The sequence below is a fragment of the Anomaloglossus baeobatrachus genome, chromosome 1 (genome assembly GCF_048569485.1).
Source record: "Anomaloglossus baeobatrachus isolate aAnoBae1 chromosome 1, aAnoBae1.hap1, whole genome shotgun sequence".
In the NCBI taxonomy this organism is placed as follows: domain Eukaryota; kingdom Metazoa; phylum Chordata; class Amphibia; order Anura; family Aromobatidae; genus Anomaloglossus; species Anomaloglossus baeobatrachus.
This window is the reverse complement of record NC_134353.1, coordinates 750,416,614-750,434,975: the sequence shown is the minus strand read 5'-3', so window position 1 is coordinate 750,434,975 and position 18,362 is coordinate 750,416,614. Positions and strand designations below refer to the sequence as shown.

Below are 18,362 nucleotides of genomic sequence, written 5' to 3'. Positions count from 1 at the left end.
AAGGGTTCGTAGTCTGTAGTAGTATTGTTGTACTTCTTGTTCTGTGCTTTCTGGAAGTGTCTTCCTTTTGTGTTTCAAATTTCCTCTGAATTTTACTCTTGATGCTATAGAAGACATGCAAAAGGTGGTTCCTTAGGGTACCTTCACACTTAGCGATGCAGCAGCGATCCGACCAGCGATCTGACCTGGTCAGGATCGCTGCTGCATCGCTACATGGTCGCTGGTGAGCTGTCAATCAGGCAGATCTCACCAGCGACCAGCCCCCAGCCAGCAGCGACGTGCAAGCGACGCTGCGCTTGCACGGAGCCGCCGTCTGGAAGCTGCGGAGACTGGTAACTAAGGTAAACATCGGGTATCTTTACCCGATGTTTACATTAGTTACCAGCGCACACCGCTTAGCTGTGTGTGCAGGGAGCAGGGAGCCGCGCACACTGAGCGCTGGCTCCTTGCTCTCCTAGCTACAGTACACATCGGGTTAATTAACCCGATATGTAATGCAGCTATATGTGCAGAGAGCAGGGAGCCGCGCACACTGCTTAGCGCTGGCTCCTTGCTCTCCTAGCTGCTGTACACATCGGGTTAATTAACCCGATGTGTACAGCAGCTACATGTGCAGAGAGCCGGAGCCGGCAGCACAGGCAGCGTGAGAGCTGCAGAGGCTGGTAACTAAGGTAAATATCGGGTAACCACCTTGGTTACCCGATGTTTATCTTGGTTACAGCTTACCGCAGCTGCCAGATGCCAGCTCCTGCTCCCTGCTCGCTTCATTTGTCGCTCTCTCGCTGTCACACACAGCGATCTGTGTGTCACAGTGGGAGAGCGCCTTTGAAGAAAACGAGCCAGGGCTGTGTGTAACGAGCAGCGATCTCGCAGCAGGGGCCAGATCGCTGCTCAGTGTCACACACAGCGAGATCGCTAATGAGGTCACTGCTGCGTCACAAAAAGCGTGACTCAGCAGCGATCTCGGCAGTGAGCTCGCTGTGTGTGAAGCACCCCTTAGTCTCTCAGAAGTCCTGTGACAAAGGTTTTGTGCATAATGGGTATTGTAGGTATGTAGAATTGGGTTTGTAATCCAGAGTCCTTTAGGTATCAGATTCTCCTTTTTGCATTTGGATAAGAAAAATATGTCGCTGTCCAGTTGTGCGCGTTACTTCAGAAGTGTCTTTAGTTCCATAAAGATGCGGTACATTCTGGTATCCTCCATTTTGATACAAGTAAAATATATCTTTCTTCATCGTTCCTTATGGTAGACCCAGACCATGGGCTGGGTCTCCCATGTCGGAACTATAAGAAAAAGAATTTACGGTAAGTAAACAAAATTCTCTTTTTGTACCGTGTTAGCCAGTAGAGATAAAAAAATTGTTTAAAAGAACAGAGAGTCCTGAGTGGTTGATACCTTTTAATGGCTAACTGAAAAGATGGTAATAATTGAAAGCTGTCGAGACTACTCAGGTCTCTTCATCAGGCATGGTATAACACAAAATCTGAAGAGTCACATATTTATACACAACAGGACTTGGGGTACCTTCACACTTTAGCGATGCAGCAGCGATCCGACCAGCGATCTGACCTGGTCAGGATCGCTGCTGCATCGCTACATGGTCTCTGGTGAGCTATCAAACAGGCAGATCTCACCAGTGACCAGCCCCCAGCCAGCAGCGACGTGCAAGCGACGCTGCGCTTGCACGGAGCCGGCGTCTGGAAGCTGCGGTCACTGGTAACTAAGGTAAACATCGGGAGTTAAATTTGCTGAAAAACACCTCATGAAGCCAGCTCAGTTCTGGAAAAGTATTCTATGGACAGATGAGACAAAGATCAACCTGTACCAGAATGATGGGAAGAAAAACGTTTGGAGAAGAAAGGGAACGGCACATGATCCAAGGCACACCACATCCTCTGTAAAACATGGTGGAGGCAACGTGATGGCATGGACATGCATGGCTTTCAATGGCACTGAGTCACTTTGTGTTTATTGATGACATAACAGCAGACAAGAGTAGCCGGATGAATTCTGAAGTGTACCGGGATATACTTTCAGCCCAGATTCAGCCAAATGCCGCAAAGTTGATCGGACGGCGTTTCATAGTAGATGGACAATGACCCCAAGCATACAGCCAAAGCTATCCAGGAGTTCATGAGTGCAAAAAAGTGGAACATTCTGCAATGGCCAAGTCAATCACCAGATCTTAACCCAATTGAGCATGCATTTCACTTGCTCAAATCCAGACTTAAGACGGAAAGACCCACAAACAAGCAAGACCTGAAGGCTGCAGCTGTAAAGGCCTGGCAAAGCATTAAGAAGGAGGAAACCCAGCGTTTAGTGATGTCCATGGGTTCCAGACTTAAGGCAGTGATTGCCTCCAAAGGATTCGCAACAAAATATTGAAAATAAAAATATTTTGTTTGGGTTTGGTTTATTTGTCCAATTACTTTTACTTTTGACCTCCTAAATTGTGGAGTATTTGTAAAGAAATGTGTACAATTCCTACAATTTCTATCAGATATTTTTTGTTCAAACCTTCAAATTAAACGTTACAATCTGCACTTGAATTCTGTTGTAGAGGTTTCATTTCAAATCCAATGTGGTGGCATGCAGAGCCCAACTCGCGAAAATTGTGTCACTGTCCAAATATTTCTGGACCTAACTGTGTATGTATGTATGTATATATATGTGTGTGTGCGTATATGTATATATATGTATATATATGTATATATATATATATATATATATATATATATATATATATATATATATATATATATATATATATAATATTATATATATATATATATATAATATTATATATATATATATATATATAATATTATATATACCTCGAGATTAAAATGGGGTAATTTATTTATTATTATTTTTATTATTATTATTTATTTGTGCCATGAATGCTCTGGTCTTTATCGATTGCTGTTGTTCTCCTCCGTGATAGAAGCAGAAGCATAAAATTAACGGTAGTGCCAAACATCATCTGCTTCCGATGGACAGCTACTGATGTTTGGTTCCAGCTGATGGGAACAATTGTGGAATGCTGCTGGGACTGGTAGTAATTACTCCTATTGTGTAATAAGGATTTCTTGTGAGACTTCTTTACTTTGAATTCACTAGCTGAAATCTCGTTTGCTTTTGAAAAGGTGCATATATTCAACGACAAGTCCAGATGTGGACCAAGCAGTATAGAGCTAGTGCGACCCATACAATCCCATCTATGGAAAGGCTCATTGAATGGCTTCCACTACATCTACCGCCCAACCAGACCACCACTGTTGTACACGGAGATTTTAGGTAATGCTTAAAATAAATGAGAACAGTAACTTTTAATGGGTAATTTTGTCTTTAACTTATCACTGTAGTCTCTTGACTGTTGAATGTAATATTTTACACAGTTAGGTTTTCCACAGTTTTTTTTTTTTTTTTGTTGTTGTTGTTTTTTTTTTTTTTTTAAATCTCTCAATCCCAGCATGGTTACACATGTATGGAGTTTACATGTTCTCCTTGTGTTTTATTTAGAGCACATTTCTAAGAGATTTTGTATTTTTTTTTTCAATAACTCTAGATTGGATAACCTAATATTTCACCCGGAGAAGGCAGAAGTTGTTGGTGTTCTGGACTGGGAGCTGTCTACCCTGGGGGATCCTTTGTCAGATGTTGCTTACAATTGTTCAGTGTATTATTTGCCATCAGACCTCCCTATTCAGAAAGGTAAGTATGGATTCCACATTTATCACAATACTGGAGTTTTTTGGCTTTTCTTTGCAGTCAAAGTAAAAAGTAGATGAGTAGTTTTCTTTCTTCTGTTTTTATATGTTTTATTTCTCCTTAAATTCACAACTTTTTCTTCTTCTTTTTGTGCCCTGGAAACGTATGATGTTGAAATGACATCATAAGGCTTTAGTGATAGACTGATGATCTGGGTCCTTCCAGTATCGCATTATATATGTAGGTCACTAGTAGTAGTGATCTAGGGCCAGTAAGCGTTTGACCACTTTCTAGTTTGATCCAAATACAGAGAAATTCTTGGATAACTCAGATCTAATCTTCATACTTACTATGTTGCGCTATAAATCTTTTAAGGACTTTGTATTTCTCTGTCAAAATTTGTTAATTTTTGCCTGAATAAAACTAAAAATTTAAAGCTGTGACCCAAATGTGAAGTTTCATTGTGGATAGTCAGACATTTGGCCGCCTTGGTCCTGAAAGGGACATTTATTCCAGTTATCAGGGTAAAAAAATGCACTATTATGAGCATTAAATATTCAGTTTTCTCATTGTAGGTTTAAAAAATAATGATCTGAAAGCATTAGGAATTCCCAGTGCAGAAGAATTCTTTGAGTGGTACTGCGATAACATGGGAATCCCTAAGCTGGAGAATTGGTATTTCTACATGGCTTTTTCATGTTTCCGGATTGCAGCGATCCTCCAAGGTGTATATAAGCGTTCTCTCACAGGTAATGGACAAACGATGAATTACATGCATTAACTAACGTGATTTGTCTTCTCTGGTCTTAATGTACTGAACATTACAAAGATTGTAATAAAGTACCGGATTTTTCAGATTATAAGATGCAGTTTTCCTTCCAAAAATATGGGAGGAAAATGAGGGGTGCATCTTATAACCTGAATATAGCTTACCAGGGTGTGGTGGCGAATAGTGACAGGAGGCAGGGGCGATGCTGTGTGCTGCTCTGTGTGGCGGGCGGTGATGCAGGGACCATGCTGAAGACGTTGGCGGTGCGGGCTTCAAATAATGGCACTCTCAGCTCAAGATTTCACCTGCGTTCACGCTGCCTCCGATCCATTGATGTCCCAGCAGCGGGCTCAAGGACAATGGCGCTTGGAAGTGGCGCTTGCGCAGATGAGATCTCGGCTTGTCATTGAGCCGATAACTTAATCTCAAGTGCTTATTCCGGGCACCAAAACTTTGAAGCCCGCACCGCTGACAGTTCCTGGATTTTTTCTTTGCCTCACAGCGCCGCCAAACATCTGAGACACCCGCCACGCCACCCTGGTCCATAACCGCTTTTGCCTCCTGTGACCCCCATATACTGCATTAGTTGGCTCGTTTTGGGCTTTCTTTTGTCATAAATCCATGAAAGAATAGAATACATGAAATCTAGTAATAATATCTTTCTATTACAATAAATAAAATAATTTACTTTCCCATTGGAATTTTTGTCTTTGTAAATATTAATACTGGTATATTATCTTCTGCTCTTGTAGGTCAAGCTAGTTCTGCAGATGCAGGAGCCAGTGGTAAAATAGCAGAATTGATGGCAGAGACAGCATGGGATTTTGCAACGAAAGAAGGTTTTCGGGTGTTCAAATCTGAATCTGGAGGTTTACCCACAAATACTCAAAAAAGATCATACAGTACTTGGTGTCGGGCCCCCAACTTAAGATCTCTTGGGAACAGAACCTTTGTTCCTAGTGCAGACTTCCACTCCAGTCAGAGAGGGGTTCTGATAATCAGTCCTGAAGGACTTTCTACAGAAGCCAAAAATCTGTACAGTAAATTAAAGGAATTTATGGAGCTTCATATTTATCCCATTGAGCAAGACCTAAGAAACTATCAGTCTTCTGAGAGTAGATGGAAACCACACCAACTAATTGAAGACCTTAAGGTAAAAGCCCCCTAAAATTCAATGGACAAAGATTAAGTAATTCTGCATAAATGACCACTGGAGGGGACATGAAAAGGAAATCGATAAAAGGGAATGTGTAATCAGAAAGTAAACTATTACTTTAATTTAGTTTTTCTAATTATATATTTATAAAATTTATTAAAAAAATGTTGATTAATGGGGTTTTTTTTTCTTCATTTTCCATATAACTATCTTTATTTAAAACAAAAAACACAGCAATGTAGCAATTTTCTAGCCTTCGATTGTTTGGATCCAGTACAGATCCATTACAGTCATGCTTACAATGTCAGTTTAATCTCTCAATACAGAAGATACTACAGCATTTGTCACGTCTCCCCTTCTCCCAGCCTTTGCATAACGACCTTTGTCCAGATCAGAAGAAAAAAAACTGTCACCTATGACTATATTGCTGCTGAAAAGAACAGGAATTATGAGCCTGATATAAGACACAGTGGCCAGTGTGAAAATTGGAAAAAAATAAATTAAAAAAATAAAATATGTATGTATGTATGTATGTATGTATGTATACATATAATATAACTTATTTATTTTAATACAGTCATGAAAATTTTGAAAAAAATTCAAACTTTTTTTCTAACATCAAAGTGAAGATTGTGCATGATGATTGAATGAGGTTGTAAACCAATGGCTGATAAGACTAAATAGTGTAAGCTTATAAATGCAGTGTACTACTGCTAAATATCCACATTGAATTATGGTAAAAGGAGGCACACAAGAAGCCCAGCTTTACTGTATTTATGTTTTACATAGTTTACGTAGCTCAGAACAAGTTCTTAAAGGGAATCTGTCATCAGGTTTTGCCACCTGATCTGAGAGCAACATAACGTAGGCGATGTGTCACTTACTGGGTTGCTTAGAGTAGTTTTGACAAAATCACTTCTTAATCAGCAGTAGATTATCATTAGAGGACTACTTGGCCTGCTGCTAGGTAGTCCAGCATATTCATGAGCTGTGTATAACTGCTAGACCTGCAGCAGAGAAGACATTGATTTTATCAAAATGACAGCAAACCGCTCAGTAAGTGACACATCACTGGACTCAAGGTCTCGGTCTCTACATTTTGCTGCTTTCAGATGGGGGAGCAGAAACCTGGTGACAGATTCCTTTTAAAAATAATGTGCTGTCCCAAAGTCGTTACGGGGATCTTGTCGCCAGGTTTTTTTCCCATGGAACCAGATAGCAGCATAGTGTAGAGACACAGAACCTCATTCTAGCAATGTGTTATTTACTGGATTGCTTTGTGCGGTTTTGCTAGACTGTGTTTTTGTCTGATGTAGATGTAGCAATGCTATGACTTATGGACTGTGTATATCCTGCCCATACTGCTGACTGGCAGATTACTGTGTACACTGTGCATTGTCTGCAAACATCCAGTCGGGGGCGCGGTTACACAAATTAACCTGACTGCTGTGGACATGAGATGTAGTCCACTAGGGATAATCTCCTGCTGAAAAACACTGATTGTATTGTAACTACGGGAAGAGAAAAGAGTAGAAGGCACTCGTCATGTTGGTCAACCAGTTGGTATGAAAAAAAGATGTAAGCTGTTACTCACCTAATCCACTTGCAATGAGCAGACACAACACAACACTTGAAATCATATGTAGCGTTACTCCGTCAGCTGCACCTGTTGATTCCTGAACTCTTGAGCACCGGAACTATGACCTAACAAAATGAAGCAAGAAACGGTTTGAAAAAGCACTGCCAGGGAGATGCGGATCCAAGGACGACAAGTATAAAATATTTATTAAACCAAGCGTTTTGGGGTTGATCAGACCTTTCATCAGGTATAATTTATTTGATTGTCCCGAAACATGTAGTTTAATAAATATTATATACTTAACTTCTTTGGATCCTCGTCCCCCTGGAAGTGCTCTTTCGAACCATTATTTGCTTCACATAGTATTGTAACTACAGTACACAGCCTAATAAGTGACACATCCTAGGATTCCTTTCAGTTCCTTCATTATGCTGCTCTTAGATTAAATAGCAGAAACCTGTTGACATGTTCCCTTTAATTTGTATGCAGATCTAGAGGTGAGAATGTAGTAAAATGCAATGCAAGCAGTGGCGTACCGTCAATAGAGGCAGACCATGCCACTACTATGGGGCCCATGAGCTGGAGGGGCCCGGGGTGGCTGCCCGCGGTGTGTGCATTTTCACTTTCATGCATCATGCCTCCAGGGCCGTCACCAAGCAGCTGATTATCGCCGCTGGGTGCCGGCACTGTTTGTCTAGCTGCAGGCTGGCCAACGCAGAGATGCAGGCTCACCCACACTGCACGTAGTGCAAGCCCTGTGCTGAAGAGGAGGGAGTGGCCAGGCATCAGCTTCTTCCAGTCAGAGAGCAGTGAGAGATACCAGGAGGAGAACAGCCAATCAGGAGAGGTGGCGGAACTTGTTCAGTACAGCCGCGGGAAATGAAATGATAAAAATGAAAGCAGTGATGGAGTGGAGGAGGAGTAGAGAGCACAGAAAAGAGAGAAAAGCGAACAGAGCAGAAAAAAACAGTGAGCAGAAGGAATAGAAAGAAAAAACAGAGGACAGGAGGAGGAGCCAGGAGGACTCACAGGAAGTGCAGCAGAGAGGCCGGAGCCACTATCATCATCATCTTTCACATCACAGGAGCAGGTGAGTATTATAATGTACAAATGTCTGCCTGTAACACTACAGAAAGAAACTGCCCCGTGCTGTGCCATCACTGTGTGTGTGTGTTGCCCCTGTGCTGTGCCATCACTGTGTGTGTTGCCCCTGTGCTGTGCCATCACTGTGTGTGTTGCCCCTGTGCTGTGCCATCACTGTGTGTGTTGCCCCTGTGCTGTGCCATCACTGTGTGTGTTGCCCCTGTGCTGTGCCATTACTGTGTGTGTGTTGCCTCCTGCTGTGCCATCACTGTGTGTGTGTTGTCTGTGTGCTGTGCCATGACTGTGTGTGTGTTGCACCTGTGTTGTGCCATCACTGTGTGTATATTATCCTTGTATTTGGCAGAGCTTTACTATGGTTCCTAAGGCTATAAAGAGGGTCATAATCATTACCATTTATATGGGGGAGACAGATGTGAAAATTTATATTGTGTGCGGTGAGGGGCAGGAAGAAGGACATCGCTACTTTAGGCCAAGTTCTCATATTGCAGATTTTTTTGGGAATTTGCGGTGTGAACCCACTGGTCTTGGTGCAGTGGACTTTGCTCAGTAACAGGACGGTGGTTATATTTAGACTCTGTGGTGATATTTGATCATGGAGTGGTGGCATTATTTTGCAATGTATTATTGGCCTTGGTATGGTGGGTGCTTTTCAGTAACACTATGTAGTAGTATGTGTTATTTCTGACTATAAGCTTCCCCCAGTAATGGGTGCCAGCCCCCAGTAACATGTATGATGATTATTATGTTTAATATTTTTTTGTAATTTTTTTTATCAGGGGGCCCATTCAGACTTTTTCTATGGGGCCCCATGATTTATATGCACGCCCCTGAATGTAAGGCTACGTTGAAATATGGTTTTATTTTTATCTGCAAAATTTACACAAATACAATTTTTTTGTGGGGAAAATCCACACAGAAACCTCTGCATACCTGCTAGAAAAATTACATAGTTATATAGGTTGAAAAAAGACCTAGGTCCATCTAGTTCAACTTTCTTCCATAAATTATACACTTTGTCACTAAATCATTTATAACCATCTACTGTATGTTGTGTGTACTGAGGAAATCATCCAGCCCTTTTATAAAAGTTGTTATAGTGTCTGCCATTACTATCTCTTGGGGTAGGGCATTCCACAGTCTGACTGCTCTAACTTTAAAGCACCCTTTCCTATTTTCCTATTTAGCTGCTGGAATCGCTTTTCTTCCACTCGCAGTGAGGGCCTGGTCCTTAGTATTGTCTTTGGAAGGAATAAGACATGTGCCAGTCTTTTATATTGACCACACATTTATTTATACAGAGCAATAATATGTCTCAAAGGAGATTTCATTTAAAAGCTCAACAAATCTAACTTTTCCAACCTCTCATCATATGGGAGGTCTTCCATTCCTCGTAGTAGTCTAGTTAGCCGCCTTTCAACTGAATATCTTCTTAATATCCTTTTTAAAATGTGGAGCCCAAAACTGGATCCCATACTCTAGATGTGGCCTTACAAGTGATTTATAGAGGGGTGACAGTACGTTGGGATCACTGGATCTAATCTCTCTATTTATACGCCTTAAAATATTCTTTGCTGTTGCAGCTGCTGCTTGACATTGAGTGCTGCTGCTCAGCTTATTTGTAATAAGAATACCCAAGTTCTTCTCCTTTTCTGTAGTCCCGAGTTTACTTCCATTTAATGTATACGCAGTTATAGGATTACTCTGTCCTAGGTGCATTATTTTACATTTATCAACATTAAATCTCATTTGCCAAGTATCTGCCCATTCTGACATCTTATCCAGATCATTTTGTAATATTGTAATATCAAGGTCAGTTTTTAATATCCTACATCGTTTGGTGTCATCAGCAAAGACTGACACTTTACTATCAATGCCATCCACAAGGTCGTCAATAAAGAGATGAAAAAGAATTGGTCCTAGCACAGATCCCTGTGGTACCCCACTGCGGACTATAGCCCAATTGGAAAACGTACCATTTATGACTACTTTGTTCTCTATCTTTTAGCCAATTCCTTACCCAGTTGCATATAGTTTCCCCTAATCCTTGCTTCTGGAGCTTCATTACAAGACTATGTGCCACAGTGTCAAATGCCTTTGCAAAGTCCAAATAAATCACATCAGCTGCATTACCAATATCCAGATTTGCACTTACCCCCTCATAGAACCCCAACATGTTGGTTAGACACGACTTATCTTTCATTAATCCATGCTGGTTATGAAGTATTATATTCTCTCTAATATATCGTTGCATGTAATCTGTTAAAATGCCCTCAAAAACCTTGCACACCTTGATCTGATTCATGAGTGAACCCTGATGCTAGAGGTATGCAAGTGAGGTAGAGATTGACACTTCTGCCCATAGTAAGAATCTGGTTATGCAAATTTTGTATTATTCCTGAAAAGGAGGAATATTTTTGTGAACTAAGGCCCTAAAAATCAAGCATTATTCATCACAATTTGAAACTGCTAAGAATGTTAAATATTTTTTGCGTAATCCAAAGTTCCACTAAAATTTTATAACTTTGTGAGGTTTTTTATACAAGACCCAGCCAGCTCCACAAACTTTTTTAACAATGGACTGGGCTTTGATGGGGCATGACTAAGAATATCTGACAAAGTCATCATAAATTTTATCACAAAAATGGCGAAAATTACACCAGAATCCCAGTCCACTCCACAGCTTGGTGTACACTACCAGTAGAGGCCCTTGCTTCATTAAGACTGGCATAAAAAATGATAGGATGGATGATTCTGGGCTTGCAACATCTCCTGTACGTTGTTAGTGGTAGTTAAAGAGTAAACCAACTGCCATCTAGTTTAGAGGCTCACACTTTATTCAATGTCTTTAGGCAGGGTTTTACATTTTTATTTTATTGGTTTCTACATTTTATTTTATTGGTTTCAAATATCCCTACATTTTTATTTCCTTTTAGTCTTATATTCAATTTCACTTCAAAGTCAATCCATACGTTTGTTTTTTTTCTCTATGGTTTCTTACTTCAAGAAAGTCTGGTTACCCAAAAAAAGTTACTAGTTTCATTGCTCTAACTAGTCATACATTTTGCATTACAGGAAAAAGCAAAGAGCCAAGGGTTATGGAATCTTTTCCTTCCGCTAGAGAGTGATCCACAGGGCAAGTATGGCGCCAAGCTGACAAATATGGAGTATGCTCATCTTTGTGAGATCATGGGGACATCTCTTTATGCCCCAGAGGTTTGTATTCCAGCTATACTTTCACATAAAGCTAATTTTACTTTACCATCAATTACAGAGCCAAGTTCAGTATTTTGTCAGATTGGTGGCACTAGCTATATCAATTATCCTTGCTTTGTTAATAAAGATCCACCGATCTTCATATATTATATTATCATTTTTTGGAAAACTTGTATTAGAAAATAGATTTGAATACCACAAATGGAGCCCTGATGTGTAGACAAACAATTTCATCCTTACTGAGATTTTATTAATATGTACTCTGTAGATATAGTATTTTTGTGACATTTAATTTATTCTGATATTTAGGTATTTAATTGTTCGGCTCCAGACACTGGAAATATGGAGGTGCTAGTTCGTTATGGAACAGACGAACAGAAGGAGAGATGGTTAAAGCCATTGTTAGAAGGGGAGATCAGATCATGTTTTGCAATGACTGAACCACAGGTAAAGGAATCACTAAAACATTATACTTGTGTGTTCCTGGATACTATCCATGTTTTTCAGTAATACAAGGCATTTTCCATTTAAGTTAAAGCAGTTGTCCGGTTTAAAATGGAAAGTTTGCATTCACTGCAGTGTGATTCTCCGAGGTCAAAGTGGTCACATGAGATGTGCATACTCCTGGCCACATTCCAACGAGATGGGCGCAGCCTCGCTCAATGTAGTGTACTGCCAATCTAGTCAGATTCTGTTCGGGAGTATGCATATTACATACTAGCAGCCATGTGACCACCATTGCCGGCTTTGACACTAGAGATTCCTCATACCACACAGTATGTGCAGTGTGTGGATTCACAAGTCTGTAGTCACACACAGTGCTTTCAGACTTGTCATTGTAGATTGGACCGTAGACTCCCCTGGATGAGGTTGACCAATCTTAAGAAGGCAGCAGCATACAAAGGAAAAAAGAACACGCCTACACAGAAGCTTAGAACACCTTTTTTCTATGTAAGACATGTAATCTCACATGATCCTACTCTTAAGGCCCCGTCACACTAAGCAACATCGCTAGCAACATCGCTGCTAACGAACAACTTTTGTGACGTTGCTAGCGATGTTGCTGTGTGTGACATCCAGCAACAACCTGGCCCCTGCTGTGAGGTCGTTGGTTGTTGCTGAATGTCCTGGGCCATTTTTTAGTTGTTGCTGTCCCGCTGTGAAGCACAGATCGCTGTGTGTGACAGCGAGACAGCAACAACTAAATGTGCAGGCAGCAGGAGCCGGCTTTTGCGGAGGCTGGTAACCACAGTAAACATCGGGTAACCAAGAAGCCCTGTCCTTGGTTACCCGATATTTACCTTTGTTACCAGCCTCCGCCGCTCTCACTGTCAGTGCCGGCTCCTGCTCTGTGCACATGTAGCTGCAGGACACATCGGGTTAATTAACCCGATGTGTGCTGTAGCTAGGAGAGCAGGGAGCCAGCGCTAAGCATTGTGCGCTGCTCCCTGCTCTGTGCACATTTAGCTGCAGTACACATCGGGTAATTAACCCGATGTGTGCTGTAACTAGGAGAGCATGGAGCCAGTGCTAAGCGGTGTGCACTGCTCCCTGCTCTGTGCACATGTAGCTGCAGCACACATCGGGTAATTAACCCGATGTGTGCTGTAACTAGGAGAGCAGGGAGCCAGCGCTCAGTATGCGCTGCTCCCTGCTCTCTGCACGTGTAGCTGCGTGCGCTGGTAACCAAGGTAAATATCGGGTTGGTTACCCGATATTTACCTTAGTTACCAAGCGCAGCATCTTCCACGCGGCGCTGGGGGCTGGTCACTGGTTGCTGGTGAGCTCACCAGCAACTCGTGTAGTGACGCTCCAGCGATCCCTGCCAGGTCAGGTTGCTGGTGGGATCGCTGGAGCGTCGCAGTGTGACATCTCACCAGCAACCTCCTAGCAACTTACCAGCGATCCCTATCGTTGTTGGGATCGCTGGTAAGTTGCTTAGTGTGACTGGACCTTTACTATTCTCATTACTGAGCTGTGTGTTATTTAAAAGTTTTAGGAGTAGATCATGTGAGTGATATGAGTGTGATTACAAACACCTTTTCAGCTTTCTTTTCACTGCTGTAAGTGTGGGGGGAGGGAGATACATCAGAGCTGTCAGCACTGTGAAAGAAGTGTTACAGCTGCAGATATATTTGATTAGACAAACCTCTGCTGTACTGTCGCTGCTGCCACACTGACTGCTGTGAGATCAAAGCTGAAATGTGTTTGTAATCACACTCTACTCTCAGCAGATTGTAAACACACACACACACACACACACACACACACCGATCTCTACAGTGAGATTAGTGCCCGGTATATATGTCATTGTTTTATATTGTTATATAACACTCCAGTACAGTGTTAATACTTTACAATGGCATCGCGGCAAGCTCCGGTCACATGCTACGGTTACATGACAGCATGTCACATGAGGTTGCCACGATGCCATTGTACTGTATTACACTGTACTGGAGTGTGCCTGATCCGTCAATCTGGCGAAATTCCGGATGTGTGAAACGGCCCTAAGACAGTGCTGTGGGACTGGAGTAGCATCGCTAAAAGGTAAAGCTGCCGGAAGGGGAGTATGTGATGTGACCGGGGACTTAGATTTAAAACCTCATTCCAGCGCTGAAAAAAAACACTGGAGTGATGCTTTAATTAAAACTGCTTGCTACTATGAACACCCTTGATCTACGTTACATCACACAACATAGTGAAAGTGCGTGTTGTTTTGCGTTTTTCTAGGTTGCTTCTTCTGATGCCACCAACATTGAATCATCAATTATGAAAGATGAAAACTCCTACATTATCAATGGACATAAATGGTGGACATCAGGTATGAGATTAAAATGGTTGAACCACAAATTTCGGCAACATGTGTTGATGCGTCAGGGCTTGCGTCAAGAGGATTTATGAAATATAGACTGGGTTTGACTTGATGGAAAGGACAGCATGGAGCATGATTCATCTGGTTCTTAGTAGTTGTGATGGTGTATTACACTACCGGTACAGAAGCTAATCCCTATTGCTAAGTAATCATTAATGTTTGTTTAAAATTTATCTTTTAATATCTAATAAAAATATACAATGTTAAAATAATTGACCTAACCATTGGGTAGCAGATGTAAAGTTTACCTACCAATCTTATCAAGCATAATCTGCACAAAATACACAAAGTTCCATTTCTAAATTAGTTGTTTGTGTTGTAAAGCATTTTTTATTATTAAAGCGTAACATAAAGGTACTTCTCTACAGCTTCTGTATATTTGTTTTAGATAAAGTACCATATATGAGCCATATACCAGCTTGACTTCTTCCCCTACAATGTGGCTTTGCTAACATAGTTGCATTTACAGTCCTTCACCCTTTCACTTTCAAATATAGCTTTGTGATATAGGGAGGTAGAAGGATCAGAATTTCATCCAACCATGTTTTTTTCCAGCAATGATGAACTGTGATAATGTGTGTCATTTTGTAAGAAACGTCTCTAAGTAATATTGCATATCCTCCTACGTTATTTGTGAGATGCTTCACAATACTCTTTAATCAGCTTATAAGAGTTATTAAAGAGAGGTGGAAGCCTAGAAAGAGTCCACTGTATACCTATGAGATGCATTTTCAAACGATTTCCTCTGCCTCCTGCTTGTGATCGATTTCTCTTGTCAGTTCATAGAAGTAGGAGGCAGAAAAGAACAGTGTGAATTTAATTTCATATCAATACACTAAACTCTCAGCACACAGTTAATTAAAATAATCAAAATAAATATAAAAATAGTATTACAAAATGCAGAAAACAAACATGCAATATAACTAGTCTCCACAATATCATTAACTTTCATTTGCAATCTGAGGAAGTCCTGTTGTTCTTAACCAACAAACAGATTTTATTCTAATGACAAGTCTTGGCTTCATGGGGGTTCAGTCCTCCTTTGTCTAAAACAAACTTTTATACCCCGGATGATACTATGAGTCCGATTTTATTGCATTTGCGCATTTTATTTTTTTTTGTTCATTTTTGGGGTTTTCACTTGTTTTCAATTGGTATTGCCTTTCATTTATATTTTATGTGTTTGCCTGTTGTAGTTTATTATAAATATTTGTCATTGGGGTGGGATTTACAGACGTTTTCGGCTAATTTTATCAGTTATGAGTTTTTAGAAAGTCATGTGTGTTTTCGCTTAAATACACTCTACGTCTCCTCTTGACGGATTTTATGCATAGCTGACATTTTCTTTCCATTTTCCATTCTGAGCAAGATGGATATGAGCTGTGTTTTAATACTGGCTGATCCCTTCAGGAGGCAGGGTGGTGGGTAAAAAGCGTCTGATAAGTGGGAAGGAAGCTGATTTCCTTGATAAGACACATCACATATTTTTTTATAACTGCCTGTATGTATATTTATGCAAAATTGTTGAGAGTACATTTCTGTTATAAGTATTACACTTTCTTGAGTGTTATGACAGAATTGCTGTTCTTTCTTTAAGGAGCACTTGATCCACGTTGTAAAATTTGTATTTTTATGGGAAAGACTGATCCAGAAGCTCCTCGGCATAAACAGCAGACCATGATTTTGGTTCCAATGGATACACCTGGAGTGAAAGTCCTGAGGCCTCTCACGGTGTATGGATTAGATGATGCTCCAGGTACAGGATCTCATCCTAACCAATAGTCTATGGTATATAGCTACATGGTGTGAGATTAATATGTTAGTACTGAAACTATTATTTTTTTTTTTTTTGTTTTTGTTTTTTTATAGTGAACATTTTAGGTAAAAAAATGCTGTTAACCTGCAGATATAGTGTTAGTTTGCAGGTTAATAGCATTCTGAAGCTGCCAAGCATCCGCACTGAGAGCTCCGCTGCCGGGAGTAAATTAACTTTGTTCCTCCTGGCAGTCTCTGGCTTTCAGTCATCAATATGTACATAGTGAGCAGTGGCTGTAATCACACCCCCGGCACTGACTGACAGACGGCTCTAGTGCTGAGCCTGCTATCAGTTAGTCCCAGTGATGCAGTTACAGCTTCCACCCACTGTGTACAGAGTGGTGACAGAAGCTATGCCGGCGCCATCATTATGTCTAAAAACCCAAGGCTGTCGGGAGAAATAAAGTTAATTTCCTCCCTGCAGCGGGGCTCTCAGTATTGGTGCCTGGCAGCTTCAGAATGCTATTAGTCTGCAAATTAGCCACATATCTGCAGGTTGTGTTTTAATTTTTTTTTTACCTGACAGGTTCCCTTTCAGTTTTTGTCTTCATGTGTTAACTTGTCTTTTTTTTTTCTCTATGCAAAGCTGGACATGGAGAATTACAATTTGACAATGTGCGAGTGCCTAAAGAAAATATACTACTGGGTAGAGGAAGAGGTTTTGAAATTGCTCAGGGCAGACTGGGTCCAGGAAGAATACATCATTGTATGAGACTTATAGGAAATGCAGAGAGGTCCTTATCTCTCATGAAACAAAGAGTAAGTCATATTTTCCTGCATTAAAACCTTTCAATATATTCAATCCTTGGTATTCCCTCTTCTGTACTGTTTTACACAAGTAATCTATACGTATGTAGGACATTATTTACAATATACATCCATTAAAGACCGCAATCTCCAGGCTCATTCCATAACCTTAAACAAGGAGAACAGACGAGTTTTTAAAGTGCAAAGAATACATATTTATTCAGGGTGAAGGTGACAAAACTTGTGAGCATTAATAAAAATCTATAAAACCTGGACCACACCAGGGTTTGCATCCATGTAAGGACTAGATCGCAGTCATAGAAACAATCAAATGCATATATGCACTTAAATATTCTGTGTAGACAATAACACTATCTCATATGGGGCAGTGATGTAGTATGTCTGCCACATGTAAGGCTTTAAATAGCATGGAAACCACATATGATGATAGTGTATAACATTACAACAATATTATGACAAGAGCTGTGACCACATGGCACACAGGCCAGCAGTAATACTTTAATACATTTAAGGAGGTCCGGAGACTTTCCCACGTATATTATTGCTCCTACAATTCAGGAGTCGCACCCTTGGTAGCAAATAACACTATCTCATGTGTGGCCAAATTATAATATGTCTATCACATGTGAAGCTTAAATTGCCTAGAAGCCACACATGATTATAGTGTATACCGTTACAGCATATTATGGCAAATATCACAGCATATAATGAAAATGACTGTAACCACATAGTGCACATGCCAGTAGCACAGGGTGTAAAAGGTTGGTATACCAAAGGAAGTCCGGAGACTATCCTACGTGTGAAGTCACTCCTAAAAACCAGGAGTTATGCCAATAATTGCCGACAGAGATCCAAATGGTCTACAACATATGAGACTTAGATAGCATATAGACCACAAAGGGTTATATATGCAACATTACAGAATATTATAACAATGGCTGCGGCCGAATAGTACACAAACCAGCAATACAAAACATTACAGGGTTAATAACCAGGGAAGGTCCGAGGGCTTTCCCTCACATGATGTCACTCCTATAAATCAGGAGTCATACCCTTGATTGCTGGATAAAGTCCCATATGTAAGCTGTGGATGCACACTGGTGGTCACGGCACCCCTTCCCTGAAGAAGAATAAGATTACTTCTATCGAAACGTACGTCGGGCAGCCTGGGGACCACGACCCTGGACCACCAGTGTGCATCCACAGCTTACATATCGGACTTTATCCAGCAATCAAGGGTATGACTCCTGATTTATAGGAGTGACATCATGTGAGGGAAAGCCCTCGGACCTTCCCTGGTTATTAACCCTGTAATGTTTTGTATTGCTGGTTTGTGTACTATTCGGCCGCAGCCATTGTTATAATATTCTGTAA

General features: G+C 40.8%; 1 protein-coding gene across 2 annotated transcripts in view; it reads left to right on the top strand.

Moving 5' to 3' along the window:
- ACAD10 (acyl-CoA dehydrogenase family member 10) overlaps positions 1–18,362 on the top strand; it is a 96,683-nt gene that overhangs the window by 64,768 nt on the left and 13,553 nt on the right. For both annotated transcript variants that reach the window (XM_075323714.1, XM_075323723.1), the window contains exons 10-18: positions 3,148–3,298; positions 3,570–3,715; positions 4,288–4,461; positions 5,234–5,634; positions 11,393–11,533; positions 11,843–11,980; positions 14,264–14,354; positions 16,003–16,161; positions 16,807–16,979. In XM_075323714.1, the coding sequence (XP_075179829.1) occupies positions 3,148–3,298; positions 3,570–3,715; positions 4,288–4,461; positions 5,234–5,634; positions 11,393–11,533; positions 11,843–11,980; positions 14,264–14,354; positions 16,003–16,161; positions 16,807–16,979 (1,574 nt within the window). The remainder of the gene's footprint in view (positions 1–3,147; positions 3,299–3,569; positions 3,716–4,287; positions 4,462–5,233; positions 5,635–11,392; positions 11,534–11,842; positions 11,981–14,263; positions 14,355–16,002; positions 16,162–16,806; positions 16,980–18,362) is intronic.